The sequence below is a fragment of the Harpia harpyja genome, chromosome 6 (assembly GCF_026419915.1).
Source record: "Harpia harpyja isolate bHarHar1 chromosome 6, bHarHar1 primary haplotype, whole genome shotgun sequence".
NCBI classification, from domain to species: Eukaryota; Metazoa; Chordata; class Aves; order Accipitriformes; family Accipitridae; genus Harpia; species Harpia harpyja.
Window position 1 is genome coordinate 7,487,824 of NC_068945.1, and position 18,991 is coordinate 7,506,814.

The window sequence follows — 18,991 nt, forward strand, 5'->3', positions numbered from 1 at the left end:
TTTTCCAGCTGCTCCTGAAAGAGTGGGGAAGTGTGTTATTAAAGTGATGTGAAGCATTCTGTCCTCCACACATCACAGCCAGCCTGTTTCTAAGCAGAAACTCTGCCTAACTCCCAAATTTTGATCGCTATCATTCCTGAGCCATGTTACCCAGTACATACTGCAGTAGCTCCTCTGTATGCTCTTCATGCTTTCTGTGCATCTCCCTGAAAGGGAAAAAGGATTTGTGAGCAAACTTTGTTTTCGTTAACATGTGATATGATTTATTACTGGTCTGATTATGACATTTTACACTCTGTAGTTGAACATGCAGGGGCTGTCTTTGACACAGGGTAAGAAAATAACTGTTATTGTCCAAAGTGTGAGGCAAGACTATGGTAAGACCAGTGAAAAGACAGGTCAATACAACCTTTGTGTGTATGGTGAGCAGTGATACTGCATTATTACTGTCACAGAGCTGTTTAGGTTGGAAGGCACCTCTTGAGATCATCTACTTCAACCCCAATTATTCTTTGTACAATAATATGTAATGGTTAAGGAAATAGTTCTCGTTTGAAAACTCCCTAATATTCTGTGTATTTATAATGCATGTGAAGAGAGTATTATTAAAGTATTTTCCCAAAATAACAGGAAAGCTCCTTTATTAAATACATATTTCTCCTGGAATCCCACTGGGGCATGATTTGTAACACTTTCCTCCTCTCCAAAGAGAAACTGAGGCAAAACATATACTTAAAATCTTTTATTTAAATTAACGGTAGCAACACTCATGTGCCAGGTGTGGACTTTTTGGCACATCTGTCTTTAATACAGTGAGATTAATGTATTAAAATTCAGCATGTATACCGAGATTGCGTCAATACCTGGATCTAGCAAAGACTGTAAGAACTCACCTTTGAAGTTCATAGAAGCGCTTGCATACTTCAAATTAACTGTGTGCTGAAATATCTTACTGCCTCAGTGCCTCAGACTGCTAATTAACTCATGTCTCCCCCACAGAGGTGTTGCCTTAACCACGTGTTACTCAAGTCATAGTCGACGGCTCGGTTTAATAACAGCACGTGAAATGCAGACTGCAGTCTGAATCCCAGGGGCTTCTCGTGGTGTCCAGGCACTGAAAACATCTCGCTAGGCCAGTGGTTGCCAGTCAGTGATGCACACCAACATCAGAGGGGAATCAAGGAGGTCTGCCAGGCTTGCTCACTTGGCCCCTCAGCCGAACGCAGCGCTGCCAGGAGCTGTTAACACCCTGAGCAGGCTGCAGCGAGGATGGCAGTGCTGCTAGCATGGCAGGCAGTTCGGACCCTTCTCGTGTCTGGTGCCCCTTCCTCCTGATGCTACAGCACCTCTGTAGCTCTGGCTGCAGCCGTAGCACCGTGCCTCTGCAGAGGCTCAGTGTTGCTGCAGGTCTGGGGAGGGAGGTGGGCATGGGCTCCTCGATGAGGCGAGCCCTGGGTGAGGGCAGGAGGGGGTGGACGGCAGCGAACCCCTGCACTCAGCATGCACCTGCATTTCTGATATGCCTAAGTGCCTACGGCATTTCTGAAAAGTGGCTTTTGGCCACTAGAACCTGTGCGGCTAAATGTAGATTTCTTGCAATAGCTAAAAGTAGATACCAGCAGTAGACAGTCCAGCCTCCCTAAATAAGGTCCCTGGGCTTCACAGACAGCCCTTGCAGGAAGGCAGAACCATTCAAAACACCCAGAAAAGTCGCCCAGAGCTAGTCAAAAGCAAAATGTAGGCAGAGGGGTGTGCCTGGAAGTTGCATCCTGCCTTTACATACTTCCACCTGATCATTAGATCTGTTTTTATTCCTAATCAAAAATATATGAACAGGGCTGTCTTTATTTTTTAGTAGGAGCTTTGTAATTGCAATTGTGATGACTAAGTATATAAGTGAAGTAAGGTTTGGAGAGAGAGGTAATTTCTTTCATCAGCCTAATTCAGAATGTTGGAAAGTCACACTTCTTTTTTTGGTTTTTGTTATTGTTTGGGGGTTTTTTTCCTTTTTAATCTGGGTTCTGTTTTCTGATAATAATTAGACAGTTCATCTGCAGAGCCAAAGTTTGTTCCTGTACTTATCCGCTCATTCAGATTACATTTGCCATACACTTTTTCCATCAAACCGTTCACTGGCAGCCATGATGCAGTTGCCCATAAAAACTGTGGCCATCTATTTTGTTGACTGGGACTTGATTTCTCTCAGTTTAGGAGTCATAGAAGATTTTCAGGTGATTGCATATACAGCTGCCCTTATTTTTTTTATTTTTTTTTAAATTCAGTTATCTGCTTTACTTGTATTTTGCATTCAGAATTGAACTGTCCAGTTTTGAAAGTGTTTTCTCTTTTTCTTAAATTGTCCCTTCTTCCAACAGTCTTCCCAGTTTACCTACTACCAACCTCTGCTATTTAGCTGCAAACGCCTGTGACTGATTGCCTCTGTGTGTAACACTTCATTGTTCTGCAGTGATCTGATCTTCTTTCCTCCTTTTCTACCTTCCCGTTGGCTATGACCACTGATGTCAGCTTTACCTGAGACCACATTTTGTGGGTCAGTCCCTACCTAGCAGTGTTATATATCATTAACAGCACAAAGTTGTCCTGACGCCTGACTGATAACTCCAGTCAAATAATCTATAAAAACATTAACCAAAAAAGATTCATTAAATAAAAATTCTTCAGGGAACACCAAACCTGGGCAGCAAACAAATGTAATTAATTACATGCATCTATATTGATTAGTATGCATTAATTTGCTTTGTAATTTTTGTATATAGGGTTGTTGCGTGTAGCAAAGAGTCTTGCTCCATACAGGTAGCTGCGAGAATCAGAGGTGTAGTGAAGCTGTGTGCACGCGTAGAGGAGGGTCTTGAACTGTTACATGTATGGTTTTAATAAACCAATGATTTTATTTTACTTTGAGCGCTTTATGAAGAAATGAAGTGATTCTATCTGATGACAATAGAAGAGACGTGGCCTATGATTAGCAGCAAGTCTCTGGAAACTTCTAGGGAAATATAACACGAAACGATTTGCAAGACTGACAAGAAAATTTTGGTGTAATGTAAATGGGAAAATTAGGGGAAGACAAGTAATGTCAGTGGCATTGTTGCTTGAAGAGGCCTGAGGTCTATTCAGCAGAGGCAGGAGATATCTGCAGTAAGGTGGGCAAACAAGTAACCACTGAAGTAGAAGCTGCGATGGCAGAGAGCACTGTGAGTTTGAACTTGCAGGAAGGTGGTTCAGCTCTCAAGGGTCTGGGATGTGCCTGGTTGGGACATCTGCACTGGGAAACTGGGAATCATGGAGCTACAGAATCATTTAGGTTAGAAAAGACCCTTGAGATCATCAAGTCCAACCATAAACCTAACATTGCCAAGTCTACCACTAAATGATGTCCTTAAGCGCCACATCTACACATCTTTTAAATACCTCGAGGGATGGTATGTAAACCTCTTAATATCTGTTATTTTCCACACGTCAATAATATTTGCTCTAGCCGTATACTGATGTTAAGTCACTGCCGTGCACTGGCACTTTTTGAGCTCTAAAAGGAGCTGGTGCAGATTCATTTAGCTGTCTTTTCTCTCAAATCGACTTAACTTTTTCAAGTATCTGAGAAGAGAGTCCATTTGCCCCCTCCCGACACCTCCAAATTAATTTGGCATGTATCGTAACCTACACTAAAATGTTCAGAGTTATTTGGCACCTTTTGTTTGTCAGGTTCATAAGCATTGTGTTTGTGAAAACTAGGGGAGTCATGACAGGTTTCTCAATGCGTGAATGAAAGCTCACATTTCTCATGTTGACTTGCTCAGTTCATAGCGGCTGTGGTTCAGGATCTGGGGAATGATCCATCTTCCACTAGACTTCACAAAAAACTTATTTGACTTCATACAGTTTCTCCATTTTCCATCACTTCCCTTGTCTCCTTTCAAGCTCTAAATTTGATTCCCAGAAACAGAGGAACACTTCACTGATGTGAATTGGAGCAGGATATGAAGGCAAAGGCAGAAATTGTTCATTATAGACATTATAGCGCAAGCCCTCCCATTTATTAATTTATTGCTGTATCTTCTGCCATGTGGAACAAACTCTTTGCTGATTCTCTAAAGTCTTTCTCAAGCTTTGAGATTCTCTTTGTTTTGTAAGAAAAGTTGTGGTCTTCAGATTTTATTGTTTGTTTCTTTGGGTTTTTAAAATTAAAACAGTTTTGGGTTTTGACTTCTTGGCATTTCTATTTTGTCATCCAATTGTCTTTTTTCTCATCCTTCTCTTTCCTTCCCTCCCATTTTTTTTTCAGATTTCCAAAGGAAATAAAAAGTGACTAACGAGAGAATATAATTTCAATGTCTCTGAGGTCCTGAATCTTTTTTTTTGCATGAAAACATTTTGAAATAAGGATCAAATAATGTTAGTGTTTGTAAAATGATTTTTTAACGGTAAAAATATAAGAAATTTAACTGGTATTAATTTCAATCTTTTCCAAAAAGCCTATCTGGAGATTTCTTTTCTCTTTTTTATTCCAAACCCAGTATGGCTTTACTGTCATAAGGCTTGTGTTGCTCTTCTTCTTTTTTAAATCTTTCTTTCACTTCAACAAAGATTGTGTCTGCATTTTTCTGCTTTTTATGAAACGTGAATTGCTTTATCGTTCTCAGAAGAAAAGTAAAGAAAATAATGAATTGAGACTAAGTGTTAGCTATTCCCCCATGAAGCCTGTCAGGAGTACAAAAATAGATTATGGCGTGCTGAATAAAAGATCACTGAAGCCTGTTCCCTTAATATTCCAAGCTAAGGCTGCTCCTTCTGCAAGCATTTGTTTTGCTGATGGAATATCTAAAAGGCTGTCAGGGCACATAGAGGATTAAAATTTAAGCAGAGACAGGACTACCTAGAAACAGTCATTCCAAGACTGCAAGTAGTTTTGAGGGCTAAGAGGAAGCTGTGAGTGAAATGCTTGGGGGGACTCTCAGTAAAACTCTGAATTACCTTTGAATTACCTTCATTAGACAGTTTATGTTTGTAGCAGGGGAGCTAAAGCTATGGCTGTGTCTTTGAAAAAGAAAAAAAAAAAAGAAGAAAGAAAAGGAAAGCAAATGATGCACCTTGTGGTGCCTCGAGGGAGGGTTTTGCAATCACGCTGAGCCTAATTGACGAACATGTTGTGCTTGCGCTAAGTCCTCAAAGATTTCATAGCACGTCAGCAAATATGCTACTATTCGCAGTTCGGTTTGATGTTACTTGGTTTGTGTCAGTGCTGGGGAACTGTGGTAAAACAACATGTGATTGGATTCCAGCCAGCTCCCCCATCAAAATCATCAATCAGCCCATGCTGTTATTCATAGAGGGGCACCTGTGTGGCCGGGTTGGATTAGGTGAACAGTAGTGTCAAGTTTAAATTACAAGGAGAACAATTTAATGGAGGCAGATTTAAAACATGGAGCTTTGTCATTATGGGGAAAGAAAGACGCAGCGAGAGCTGCTGTGATTTCAGCTTCTTCAATAGCTCTTGTTTACGAATGAGAAGAAATAGAAGAATCCAGCCTAAGGTAATAGTGGTTGGTATTTGTTTTTATTGTTTGATGTACAAATGTCTGTGTTAGGTTATGACATACCTGTTGTGAGGAATGGAAAATAACTACGAGAAAACAGAAAGAAGACAGTTTGATCAGTTGTACCATCTACCATCAATTCCATATGATATTTTAATGGGATTAATCATTATTTAAATTTGTTTGGAGAAGTGGAATTAAGATGACAATTTTTAATGAAAACATTAACATTATTAATGCTGCAAAGTTAAGAACAGTTAACATTTTTAAGTTACAGGAGTATCTTATAGGTTTCTGCATAAATGGTGAGCAAATAATTGATTTGTAGAATCCCAGAGTACCTAGGGTTCTGCAATAGGTTTCAGATTGACCTTTAGGTTTATGTGAGAGGCTTTGTGGTTTATTAAAAATATATGTATCTTGTAGACAGCTGGTCTATTTTTTATTTTAGAGAAAAAAAAAGATGCTCTATAGAAATCCCAGTGAGTTGTATCAATCTGAAATCAAAAGTTCTGCCTTTTTAAAAATGTGTGTTTCTAAGTTTAAACCTGACATTTGATCATTTTGTTTAAAAGGACCTTCTACAGGAAAATCAATGTGAGGGGTCATTTCTTGATGAGCTGCTACTTTTATACTAGTATAACCCCTCTGAAGTAATAAAGTTGTGAAATGATGCCCCTGGTTTTCCTCCCCAGATGGCACTATTTAGGAAGTCTATCTGAATGCACAGGTGAATGTCTGATGTCAGTAGTATTTGTGAAGGTATTTAGTAAGAGTAGTTATGAACTCTACAAGGACTGGGAGGCCTTGGTTCTGCCGGACTAGCCTCTCCAGCTTCCACTTCCAGCCATCACGGGGGTGACCCAGGCGTTTCCCAAGCTTGACCTGCAGATTGGTAGAAACAGCTGGAGCTCTTTCTTGAAAGGAAGGTCTTGCAAGGCTGTCAGGGCTTGATAGGAAAGCTAAAAATTCTTTTCCATCATGATAATGATCTTATTTGCCTATCAACTTTTTTTTGCCTATGACTTTTCAACATATTTAAAGCTATGTTTCATCTGTGCACCCCACTCGATTTAAATCAGCTTATCTGGTCCATGTCCAATTCCTCCTTCTCATGTGATTCCTCTTCAGTTTGTAAGTCCAGGAATAACCATATTGTCTGTTCTTGGAATAGTCCTAAGAACAGATTGATGCTTTAGAAAAACCTGTTTGAGCACTGATTTCTAGGCTGTCCTTTGTTAGCCCAGTCTGTTTCCTAGAAATGATGATGTTGCTAAGGTCGTGGTGGCTTTATACAGTCAAACAGCTGTTTGGAAAATCCCCATGTACCCAAATTCTATTTGAATTCAGTCACGGACCCTTGCTCAGACATTAGGAATTGGCTCCCAAGGTTATGGTAATTACATCCTTAGCTACACAATGCCTTGATTTCCTCCTATGTAAAATCACATTCATGACTCTTATCTAGCTTTTGAGCCCTTTTAGAACTGAACAGCATTATTAATTTGCTTTTCTTGTTTGCTAGGAGAAAGAGCAGATCCTAACCGTGATAGGAATTGTTAATAAACTTTAAAAAGCCAACTTGCTAGCAGATAATTTAAATGTTAGAAACTCGACTTTATCATATCCCAAGCTTTTGCAGTCTTCTGTGGAAGACACATTCTAAAGAAGTCAGAAACTGTGTGACTGGCTTTTCCATTTCCAGCAGACTTGGACTAATTGGTTCATCTGGTGGGATCTTTGCCCAAGTAAATGTATGCAAAACCTTAAATCACCCATTCCTTTTGCAGGGATTTTGCAATAGTCTTATTGACATAGTTCATATGCTTTATTACAGCAAATAGAGCAGGAGTGATTTAAGAAGTTTTCTGGCAACGGCACTCATGTTATTCTTTAGGGGCTTTTGGTATTCACCTTCCCTGCTTCAGCCTGCAGTGGCAGCATTTGACTCTCTCCATGGCACTAGTCAAGCCTGTAGGTGTGCCACAGGGCTGGAGACAGTGTTCAGTTCATTGTTCCTCTGTGTCTTTTGTCCTCGCTCAAATCAAGAGGACTGAAGTGCAGGAAGAGCACAGTAAATGGTATAAAGAGTAGAATTAATCTAATCTAATTTTAGGGACATAAAAATTTGGGATAGCTAGTCTACATTATTTGCATATGCTCCTTCTCAGGCCAAGCCAATAAAAAGACAGGGGCACTTCCACAGGGAAATCTGTTTACTTTGAAGATTTAGGCTGAGGTAGAATGAATCCTCTTCCCCCTCCAGAATGCCTGTTCCTTTGCAGGGGAAGTTCTTTAACTTCCTTTACCTCTAATACTATTCTACTTCACAGAGATGTTGCCAAACTCAATATATTTGTAATTAAGTTTTTGTCTATGTGATGATCACAGCCAGTGATCACATCCACGAGGAATTTATCTACCATTGCACTTAGCTCCTTTAATTAAATATCTTTCAGAAACAGGTATTTTTTAAAAAACAGTTACAAAGACCATAAATATTTCCTTCAAACTTAACAAAACTGCTTTGTAATTTATAGCTGAAACATTTTATGCACTGCTTTTTACTTCAGTGTATCATGACGAAACTTAGTAGTAATCCTGGCAGATTTCTCTTGCCTTGAGACTATTGTTGAGAAATGTAGGAGAAAACTTTATACAGTTTCTTGTGTTGTCAAAAATTAGTTGGTCCTCTTCAGGTATGAGAAGAGAATCACCCTGAAGATCGTTTTTATTCCTGCATGACTTTTAGCACAGCAAATTTGAATATGCTTACAAGAATGTAATAAAATAAAATGAGGAGAACAGAAATCATTACAAAGAACAGAAATAAATCAAAGAAAAAAAAGTAGAGGACAGCTGAGTGCATGGTCAGTTCTGTCCTTCACTCCTTTCTGTGTAGGCTGTCCTGGGAATGCTAATAGTTTCAAAACAAGAGTCAAAACCTGAGAAGAAAAGGTATGGCCCAGAGGGTTGTGGAGCTACGTAAAGCTGTATTATAAAGTTTCTAATTAAAAGAATGGCTGCATGACAACAAGCTAGAGGGAATGCAGTGTGCAGCTTTCTGTCACATACCCCACCTCATATACCTAGCACAGCTGGTCGAAAGAAGAACACTGAGTGCTATTAGCAAGTGCCAGTAGTGATCGCGGTCCTTCCTCATCTATGTAGTACATAAATGTAATATCAAGAGTGGACTGCGCTGATAATTTCCAGTATCACAAATCTAGATTTTCACAGTTAGAATATATGCCACGCACTACCTTAGTTAAGTCCCTTCTTGTGGACCTTGGTGAAGATTGCTCAGAAATGCTTAATATACTTGTAGGAGAGAAGAGTTGGAGTGTAACTAGCTGTATGTGCTCACACATGCTCATTTGTCTGTAGATGTTTGTGTGGGAGTGATTTAACTTAAATACAATTGATGCACGTTTGTGCTGTTTAATTTGTATTCCAGCACATGGCATCTCCATGCATTCCCAGGGCTGAACCAGCCCTGCTGGCATGACAGTCTGAGTGGTTATTTGGCTAGAGAATGAGAAGTTTCTCTTGTATGTGAGGTGTAATACTGGGGAGGATTTGTTGACTAGAGAGTTGCCACGCTTGAAAGAATGGAAAAGGGGGAGTGATGGAAATGGGAGTGATGTGCCTTTTCGGATGGTGCGCCTCAGCAATTATATTAGGCAAGGGACCTATTGCGCGGCCCAGCATGAATGCCAAAGAATGGCTGTTTGTCCTGTGACCACACTGTGAAAAGTGGTGCTCGTTCCAGGAGCATCAGCAAAAGTGACGGCCTTCTAGAATAGCTTCTGGGGGTGAGCATGTATTTCTTCTTTGAAAACCCAGGTTTCTGAGTGAAAGTAGAACTATTCTGGGTTGTCGACAGATTTAAGACCAGCAGGAACATGCCATTCCTTGGCTGTATGAAGGAGGAGAGCACACTTTATTTTCGGTTTTAGATATTCCCCTAAGTTGGTGGGGGGATAGGGACGCCTCCATCAGTGCTCCATCACACATGCACAACACCCAGAAGAGGAAAAGGAAAGACAGGCCGGCAGCTAAGCTCTCTCTCACTATCCTCACCAAAATGAAAGCCTCAGTATCTCACAGGGCAGAGCAGCTCTGCACTCATGCCAACAAGAACCACAGACCAAGGTGCCACAGTTTGGTCCTCAGTAAATGACACATAATGTCCAATGAGAAATCAACCTTTGAGGTAGTAATTTATTTTCATTTTCCAGGCGGGCAGTCTTGGTGAATAGATTTTACTCACTGTATAGCAAGGTCAGTGTGACAGGTTTTGAAAAAATACAAGTTCAAGTGGTTTTTGGTTTCACAAGCACATGAGCTCAGTGAGAAAGAACAGACTGAGCCGGCAAGGAGAACAGCCAATCCTGTTATATTTGTCTTTCTTATTACTGACTTGCCATGATAAATATGGAAAATTATATTTGGCTAGAAGGAGGCTGAGAAAGGGAACAGATGGCCACCAAAAGAATACTAGAGCAGCTAATAGTCACTGGCATATTTCCGGGATAAAAATTTAAATCTGAAGCCAAGCAGAAGGGTTATCCATTTTTTTCTGATCAGGGTACTGTGTATGAAACTGATCCTGCTATGCTCTGACTAGATGAAGGTGGGCTTCCTGAAATGCATTCACCGAATGGAATAAACAACCTTCATCCTGCAGTTAACGGCTCTTGCAGTTATGCTGACAGAAATAGTTGACAAGGTGGGGAAAATGTTTTATGTTCCTACTGTATTTTGAGAGAGTGAGACTGCATTTGCTATGGCTTTTTAATATATTGCATGATTTAACACCTACATTGCGTTCTACAGGCTTTATTCAGTTTTGATAGAGGACAGGGAGAAGAAAGTGCCCATTTAAATGAGGAGACAATGGAATCTATGTGTTATATAGTTGTGTATTTTGTCATTTCTAAAATTCTAACTCATTTCTGATTCCTATGGGAACTGGAAAAAAATAAGCTGACATTTGGGGAATTATGAAAATGTGTCACAATTTGTGATTTTGCAGAATGCTGTATGCTCAGTATCTAAAACTCCTTATGACTGCAGACCAGGTAGTGAATGAGGACATTGTTCTGTTTCTTGAGTGATAATGGGAATTAGCAAGGTAATGCATGATTTGAAGGGCTGGAGTAGCAGGACATGATAGTTTGGGATTGAAGTGCAATATTGGAGCTGTAGGACAGGCTGAGTGCTATAGGAGTGGGACAGCCAGGAGTGAAATGGAGTGGAATAGTAACAGTTGCTGCAGTTTTTCTTTAGAGTGCATCTGTCAGAATTAAACCAGTCACAACAGCTCAGCTGTAGTTCCCATACTAGATGTACAGAATTTTGCTAGAGTAGCAGCTGATGGGTCATCTGGATCAAGACCGTCAAATAAGTCACTGTTGTGGACTAACTGATCAGTCCACCTGCTCCCCATTCAGCCACCAGCAGGACTGTTGTACGCACAGATCATTTTTCATGGACAACAGATTATGGTATCTACCTATTTGGGGGAATGTTATAAGGGTTGATCAGTTATTGATTTTAAGGTGTTTTGAATAAATTTCCCAAAGAGCACTGAAGAACTATAAACCCTTAATAAGTAGGTTTTTAGAAAGAGAGACAAAGAGAATCACAAATTTCCATGATTAAAAAAAGGCACAGCCATGGGCTGGTGGACTGATTTTGCTTTTGCAGTGTAAAAGGAGAAATGCCCATCTCAGAATCTTGTTAATCTTTCCCCAGTGAATGGAAATTAAATGGATTCCAAATTCTGGCAGCACATCCTGGAGCTCACTCACCTGCTTCTTTAGGTCTTGCTGAGTTTTAAAGACATTTGGGGAATGGTCCATACTCTATTAGCAAATACAATATATTTTGAAATTGGTATTTAGTAATATAAACATCATTGCATAGCCTTTTAAAAGTATTGCTAAGAAAACGACATTTTGGAGTGAAGACTGCAGTCTGTACAGGTATGGGAAGTCCACTGTTTCATTGATTTTCAGTGATAGCTGTCTCTAAAATCCCGGCCTTATATTGACTTGTAGTTAGAAAAGCACAAAGTGGTTAAGAAACTGCCTTTAAATGGAGTATAATGTTTTAATCTGTCTCAGAAACTGAAAAATAAAAGTTGCTGGGAGTAAAGTGTAGATGAAGTGTGAGAAAAAGTATAGCATGCACTAAAATGAATAGTCTTATTAAGAGCTGGGTTGATATATCTAGTAGAGTTATGAATGTGGATCCTAGACTCACCTTCATAACAAATGTGATTCTCCCTTGAAATGCAGGATACGTAGTTTGCATGTGAAGTGTTTGTCTGCAAAAATACTCTGGCACTGGGTTTTCCATAGATCATCTATGCAAATTCACACTGAAGGACAGTGACCACAAGGACGTTTGGTGCACTGGGCAAAGTACATCACGCTGTAGGACATTCATGTGTAGGATGCAGTAATCCAGTGGTTGTCTTCTGGGAGCATTTGTTGTGGTGGCTCTGGGGATGTTTTGGATTTACAGCGCATAATCCCTTACCCCAGCCAGCTGATCTCCAGTTCCAAAGATGGGAATTACTATGTCCTGCAAAGACAGGTCTTAGTACCTTTCCCTTTCCTAATATTCTCCTCTGCTCCACAGATATCCATGACCTTTCCTCTGAAACTGCACCCAATTAGCATAATAAGGCTAAACCTAGGGCTGTTCTCGGCTTGTTCTGAATCTGAAGTTTACCCTTTAAGCTTGCAGAAGGACTTATTTATTTGTGTTTGGTTTTTTTTTTTTCTCCCAACTTTTCAAATGAAAAGAAAGAGAAAATACCTGCCATGGGCACTAACAGCACAGTTGTCCAAAGGGCAGTTTGTAGCTGGTCTGCCCAGCTTTAGTGGTGTCTTCATGGTTGACAGTGGGACAGTTGAACCTGTATGTCAAAAGGCCAGCATTTCCTTCATGTCATCAGGCAGATTTGCACATAGAGTTTTCTCTCCATCTTTAGTTTGGAAGTGTCTTCTAGAGGTCTCTAATGTAACCTCATCTCCAAGGATGGAGATCCCACAGCCTCCCTGAGCACCTACTCCATACTCACAGAGCAGGATGTCTCAGAGCCATTGTACAGGTATCTTCAGCTTGAGCTGCCCCTTTGTAGCAATGCCGATGTGCCCTGGATATATCGAGGTCACTGTATATGCATGGAGCAGTTTGTACACAAGCGTCCCTCACCCACTACAGCTCCTCCATATATATGCAGTGTATTGGCACAGAGGCAGCAGTCTAATCTGAGTTGTCCCTTCTTTCAGGCGCAGAGAGAGGCCCTTCCAGTGCGGCTAGGCTGCATCCCGGCAGATTTTTATGGCACTAGCCAGTACGAAACACATTAAGCATACTCCTCCAGTATGCAGACATATTTTCATGTGGACTAACTGAAGTTCATGATGAAGGCCTTCAAAAAGTGATCCCCTGGCACTGATACTGGCGCTGCATAGGCTAAAAGTCATTGCAAAGAGCAAAGACTTTAGCATCAGCAGGTGCTCTGCCCATTTAAGACTGTGTGATAGGTACAGGCCATGGAAGCCCTGGCTGCAAAACAGATAATGAGGAATGCCATGCTGCTTTATTTAAGTATTTTTAATCTGCAGCTCACATCCATAAGCTAATTTTGGCTGCAAATTTGTTATTTTGAAACTCTGAAGTTCCCTGCTCCAAGTTCCTCTGCTTCTAGAGAAAATATTGCTGTTCTACAACTTCAGAACTTCTACAGTGGAACTGATGTCTCCACTTGGATAAAGAATTTTTTTGACTACGAGTGGAACGACATTGTGTCTCAGAGCCCAGGGACCAGGGAGCGCTTTTGACCAAACCCAGTGGGGTTCACTCCAGCCTATAGAGCAGAGCTCCAAGCTGCTTTAGCCACAGAGTTTTCAGTATCTAAATTATTGTAAAGATTGCTGGAATTCCCTGCAGTCTGTTTTTGGACAGAAATGTACAGTGCTACTTATCATGTTTATCTTTATAAAAAAACTGCTGAAAGCACCAGCAAAATCCTAAAAATTATGAGCCCTTTAGCACTTTCCTCATGTTTCTTTTTTTGTATTTGTTGCTAATATTATCTGTCCACTGGAACCAATGGATTTTTTTCTATGTCTCAGTAAAGTTAAACATTGATTTGTGTTTTTATAAAATCTGTGCCACAAGTTGAACCAGTTTAATGCTGCTATTAACAATGAATGGGCTCACAATCTACCACATGAGGCAGTTTAAAGCTGTCCTTCCAAGCACACTCACTGTCAGCTTTCGAGCACATACTTAGGGATAGCAAAGGCCCCCCCTTCCCCTCCGCTGACCACATGGGCATATCAAGCATGCTGAGAGGCATAATAGGCAAAGCAAGCTCTCTCTGCACCTGCCCACAAAACAGCTGTTCAACTGGGAGAGGAATTGCTAGAGCGTAGCGCATTTTCAGCAGCTTTTGTGGTCCTCTCTCATACGCTGTGTTGGCAGAGACGTTGCTGCAAAGGAAAGAAACACAGAAACCATACAGAGATTTCAGGATTTTTTTTTCCAGAATAATTTTTATTAAAGCATCATTTCATGTTTGCAGTCTTCCCACGTGGATGCATTTTCTCAGTCTCAACTGACTGTTCAAGAGAGAGATCATCTGGGATCCAACAGAGTCTTCCATCAGGTACGTGACTCTTCAGCTGACTTTAAAAATATCTGAATGCTTGTCTTCTAAGAGACCCCTTATAATAAATGAACCTGAGCAGAGGGAAGTCCTTTACTCCCTGTCCTCTTCCATTTCCACTGTAGCTGTATGACTGTCCCAAGTGCCTGCGAGTATTTTGTTTTTGCTAGCTCTTCAGTAGCATTTGAGGCATTTCTTCTGCCTAGCCACTTTTCTTTCTTGAAGCTTTCATAGAAAGTCCACTGGAATCTCTGTTCTAAGGTTTTAAAGACTTTTCCGTAGTATTGGAAAAGAAAACTTACTCATTCAAGTTGGTTGGATTGAGAGCTTTGCTTCTTTAATTTTTGAGAAAATATCAAACCTTTCCTTTGTTGTCAAAAGCTTGACAAATATGTTTCTATCCTTCCCCCATGACAAAAATTTCACAGGCTTCTATGGGTTGCAGCCTTAACTGTCTGGACCTTGTTCTGCATTTGATAGTGCATAGTTGATCTATTTCAAATAATTTTTTTATTATTTGCCAAAGAAATAGTCTACCTTGAAAATTTTCTTTGCTGCTAAGAGTGTGATTTCTCTCACTTTAGATATCCAAGAATATTAGAGGTCCAAACATTCATAAAACCACATCCTTAAATGACTGAGTTTGAGTGGCACAGGAATGTTTTTCAAATAACAAATGGGAGAAGTCTAAAGAAAGGACTAATAATCCTGGAGTTTTCAAATGAGTATAAGCATTTATTTTTCAGTAACGTTTGCACAGAGCTTGCCTTTTCCTCACTAACACGGAGTGCAAAAAGGGCCCTGGTCAAAGTGAACTCCATGGGAAATGGGGGGGGGAATATTGGGAAACCAGTGCAGGGAAGACCCTCCCACTGTCTCCACTCCTGGTGTTTGGCAGCAGTCCAGTCCCAATTTCTCCTCCACCACTGGGAATAGCTAATGATATTGCCTGCCATTTATAATTCCTGCCTGCTTATTACCCTACATATGCTTTATTTTCCCCACTCAAAGGAGTCCTGCTGCCTGGAACGGCTGTTTGGTTTCCAAGCCCATCCACCTTTTCCAGCTGAAGCAGTCACTGCCCTGATGCTGGATGGAGGTGTTCTTGTGGGGAAAATTTCATGCCCTAAAATGTGCCAGGCTGCCCCATTGCCTGGACAAACTCCTCCTGCCCATTAGTACAACTAGGAGCTGCCGTTGAGTATCTGCTCTTTTCCCCTTCGCCATTAGGTGTCAGAAGTGAAGCATACACATTTTCCAAGGTTTTCAATCCCTCTGTTTTTCGAAGGTGTTACACAGAATTGCTTGCTAGGTCGTTATGTAATATTTGCTTGTGCTTTCTATTTAGAAAGTCAGTCGTGGTGTTCTTTCCCTCCCACATCTGGAAGGTCAAGCAAAGCATGGTTTGGTTGCAGATGCTGCAAACCCTCTCCCCCTTGAAAGCAGCCTGCCTCAGATAACAAATAAGAGCTTGCAGAATGTCCTCCCCTCTCTTCAGGTGAGTTATAAAGCTCTTAGGCATCTCGTGTTTGCCTGGTTTCTCTCTAAGCACTGCTAAGAGAGTGTCAGCGGCAAAGTGTCACGAGTGTGTTTGTGTGTGGGAAGAGAGAAATAATTTAGTGTCAACATTTGCATCAGTTTCTGTTTTCTGCCATAGTTAAAGAGAAAAAAAATAGGAAGAACTGTAAGCAGTTAAATAGATTACTTACCAGCATGGTTGTGTATATCTCCAGATATTTTAATGGACACCCAACATCACAGGAAGTTTTTGGAGTCATCTTCACTTCTGGCATTCCTTCTTTCTCATTTTTTCCCAAATCCTGTGTCCATCCCCTGTCTGTACTCTTCTTCCTTTGCTGCTTCTCTCCCCAAAAAATGAGGGACCTGCACTACTCACCACCACTACTCTGATCACTGCCTTTTTCACCTTTCTTCTTCAATGGAGTCGCTTTATTGAGAGATTTGACAGGTTCCATAGGGCTCTGATATGAAGTCTTTTCAGATCTCTTGCACTGGAAGTCCCCACCTAAAGCATTTTGTTTGGGAAGTCAAGAGTCTTCTCAAGTACTTTGACTTTGAAATTGGCAGCTTGCTACTACTACAAATTATTTAATTTGGTTGGGGGGGTGTATCATTGGTCAAAGCTACAAGATGCAAAATAGCATGAATGATGAGGTGGAATGGGTTAGTCCCCAAAATAATTTAAATTTTCTTTAAAGCTTAATTCTGTGGCCTTCATAAGTCAAACCTGCACTCCTACAAAAGCCAATGATTAAGCTTTGCATCTGAAAATGAACTATCCCTCTGTTTTATTTTCTGTGAAAAGATTAGAGCCAAGCATTTTGCAGGGGTTTTTTTTAATTATTCTTTAAATGGAATGTATATACTTCTATAAGAAGCCATGTAAACACCAATAAGAAAGCCTTTTGCTTGGCTTAGAGATGCCAGGGAACAATAAACATTTCAATCTAGAAAGCACAATTATGCGCTGTCTGTTTTGGAGACCTTCTTTGTTTACCCTTCCTTAGAAATAACACAGCACTGCTGAATGGAGGGAGTGTGTATTGGGATGGGCAGAGCGGAGTTCTCAAGCTGGGGCCCAGCAGGATAGCAGTAGGTCTGACCTGTGTCAGCACAGACCTGTATTTGAGCTGTTCAAGTAGTGCCCCTCACACCTGGTTGCCCTGCTTTTGTAGCAGTTAATATTGCAAAAAAAGTAGCAAGGTTAGAGGCAGGTATGGGAAAATGATTTCATTTTAAAACAGACCCATTTTCACTCGCACTAACGTATTCTTAACCCAAAACTCACAAGCACCAAGATGCATGTATCCAAGTGGTACCAGACAGGACTTCTTGCAAGGACATGGTGGACTGGGATTGCCCACTGGTTAGTCCATATCACATCATCTAGGTTCTTGTCTTGGCAACCATGTGCTGGTTATTGAATATGGCTTTTGTACCCTTCTGACACTGAAGGAGACTGATCTTTTGTGTATCCATCCTGTCCCACTTCTGTGAGTCATCAGGACTTTCTCAAGGCATGAGAAATTATAAATAAATTAAGGAATAATTTAGGTTGGAGGGGACCTCTGGAAGACATTTAGCCCAACCTCCCACTACAAGTGGAGCAAACTTGGAGCAGGTTGCTCAGGGCCTTGTCCAGCTGGGTTCTGAATATCTCAAATGTTGGAGAGTCCACAGCTTCTCAGGGCAACCTGTTGCAATAGTGAACCACTCTCATGGTAAAAAATGTCTCTCCTAATATCTAATCAGCATTTCCTGTGCTGCAACTTGTATCCATTAGCCACATACCGTCTTGTCCTAGAACCATGCACCTCTGAGAAGAGTCTGGCTTTGCTTTCTTTATACCATCCTGCCAAGTAACTACAGGTCAGTAAGATCACTCCTGAAGCTTCCTCTTCTGCAGGCTGAACAAATGTATCTCCTGCAGCCTCTCCTTGCACATCATGGGCTCCAGGCTCCTGACCATCCCCTGACCTCTCCCCTGAATTCTCTCCAGTTGGTCAATGTCTGTCTTGTACTGGGAAACCCCAGACTAGACACAGTACTCCCAGTGTGGTCTCACAAATGCTGAACAGAGGGGGGGATCACTTCTCCCACCCTGCTGGCTTTCCTCTTGCTAGTACAACCCGGGTTGTGTTTACTGTAAGAACACACTGCTATATCAGTGTGGCAGTACACCCCCCCCCCCCCCCGACCTGCATGCATCCGTAACATTCAGGTTGTTGTCAGGCCCTTCCCTGCAAAGCTGCATCCTTTCAGTTGTCCCCCAACCTGTCCTGTTGCATGGGTATATACTGTTCCAGGTGCAGGACTTAACATTTGTCTTCATTCAACTTTAGAAGATACCCGTAGCCCATTTTTCCAGCCTGCTGAAGTCCCTTTGGACAGCAACCCTGCTGTGGTCTGCAAATTTGAGAAAGTGAACTCATCCATTGTCCGTGTCATTAATAAAGACACTAAACTGTACTGGCCTTAGTACCGATCCCTGAGGGATGTCACTAGTAACCAGTTGCCACTGATCACAGTCCTTGGAATCTGACCGTCCAGCCGATTTTCCACTCACATTCTGATCCATTTATCCAGTTCATGTCTCACTCTTTGGGCTTCAAGCATACAGTGGGAGACAGTGTCACAGGCCCTGCTGAAGTCAAAGTATTCGATGATGTCCACCGCTTTTCTCTCATTGGCCAAGCAAATCACTTCATCAGAGAAGGCAATCAAGTTGTTCAGACACCATTTGCTCACAACTTATGTTGGCAAATCCATACTGGCTGTTCCAAATCAACCTCTTGTCTTTCATTTGGTTGGAAATGGTTTCCAAGAGGAATTGTTCCATAGCTCTGCCAGGGACTGAGCTAAGGCTGAGCAGCCTGTACTTCCCTGAAGCCTTTTTCTTGCCCTTTTTGAAGGTAGGTGTGATGTTTGCCTTTTCCAAATGGTCAGGAACTGCTCCTGATTGCCATTGACTTTCAAAGATGATAGAGACCTGCCTTGCAATGACATTGGCCAGCTCCTTCCACACCCATCTGGTCCTGCAGACTTAGGTATGTCCAGCTACTTAAGCAGTCCCTAACTATCTTCATCTACTGCAGGTGATGCTTCTTTGCACAAACGCTACTTCCAGACTCAGGGACTTGGGAAGCCTGAGGGCAAAACTTACCAATGAAAAGCACGGAGTACCTTGGTCTTTTCCAAATCCTTGGTCACTAGGTCCCAAACG

The 18,991-nt window shown here is 41.3% G+C and overlaps 1 protein-coding gene across 2 annotated transcripts in view; it reads left to right on the forward strand.

Moving 5' to 3' along the window:
• Positions 1–5,459: 5,459 nt before the first annotated feature.
• DYRK4 (dual specificity tyrosine phosphorylation regulated kinase 4) overlaps positions 5,460–18,991 on the forward strand; it is a 31,440-nt gene continuing 17,908 nt past the window's right edge. Inside the window, exons 1-3 of one of the 2 annotated variants that reach the window (XM_052788744.1) lie at positions 5,460–5,552; positions 14,164–14,247; positions 15,596–15,745. In XM_052788744.1, the coding sequence (XP_052644704.1) occupies positions 5,523–5,552; positions 14,164–14,247; positions 15,596–15,745 (264 nt within the window). In that variant the 5' untranslated portion in view covers positions 5,460–5,522. Of the gene's footprint in view, positions 5,553–10,105; positions 10,288–14,163; positions 14,248–15,595; positions 15,746–18,991 lie in introns of those variants that run through there. The other variant, XM_052788745.1, reaches the window with a different exon arrangement.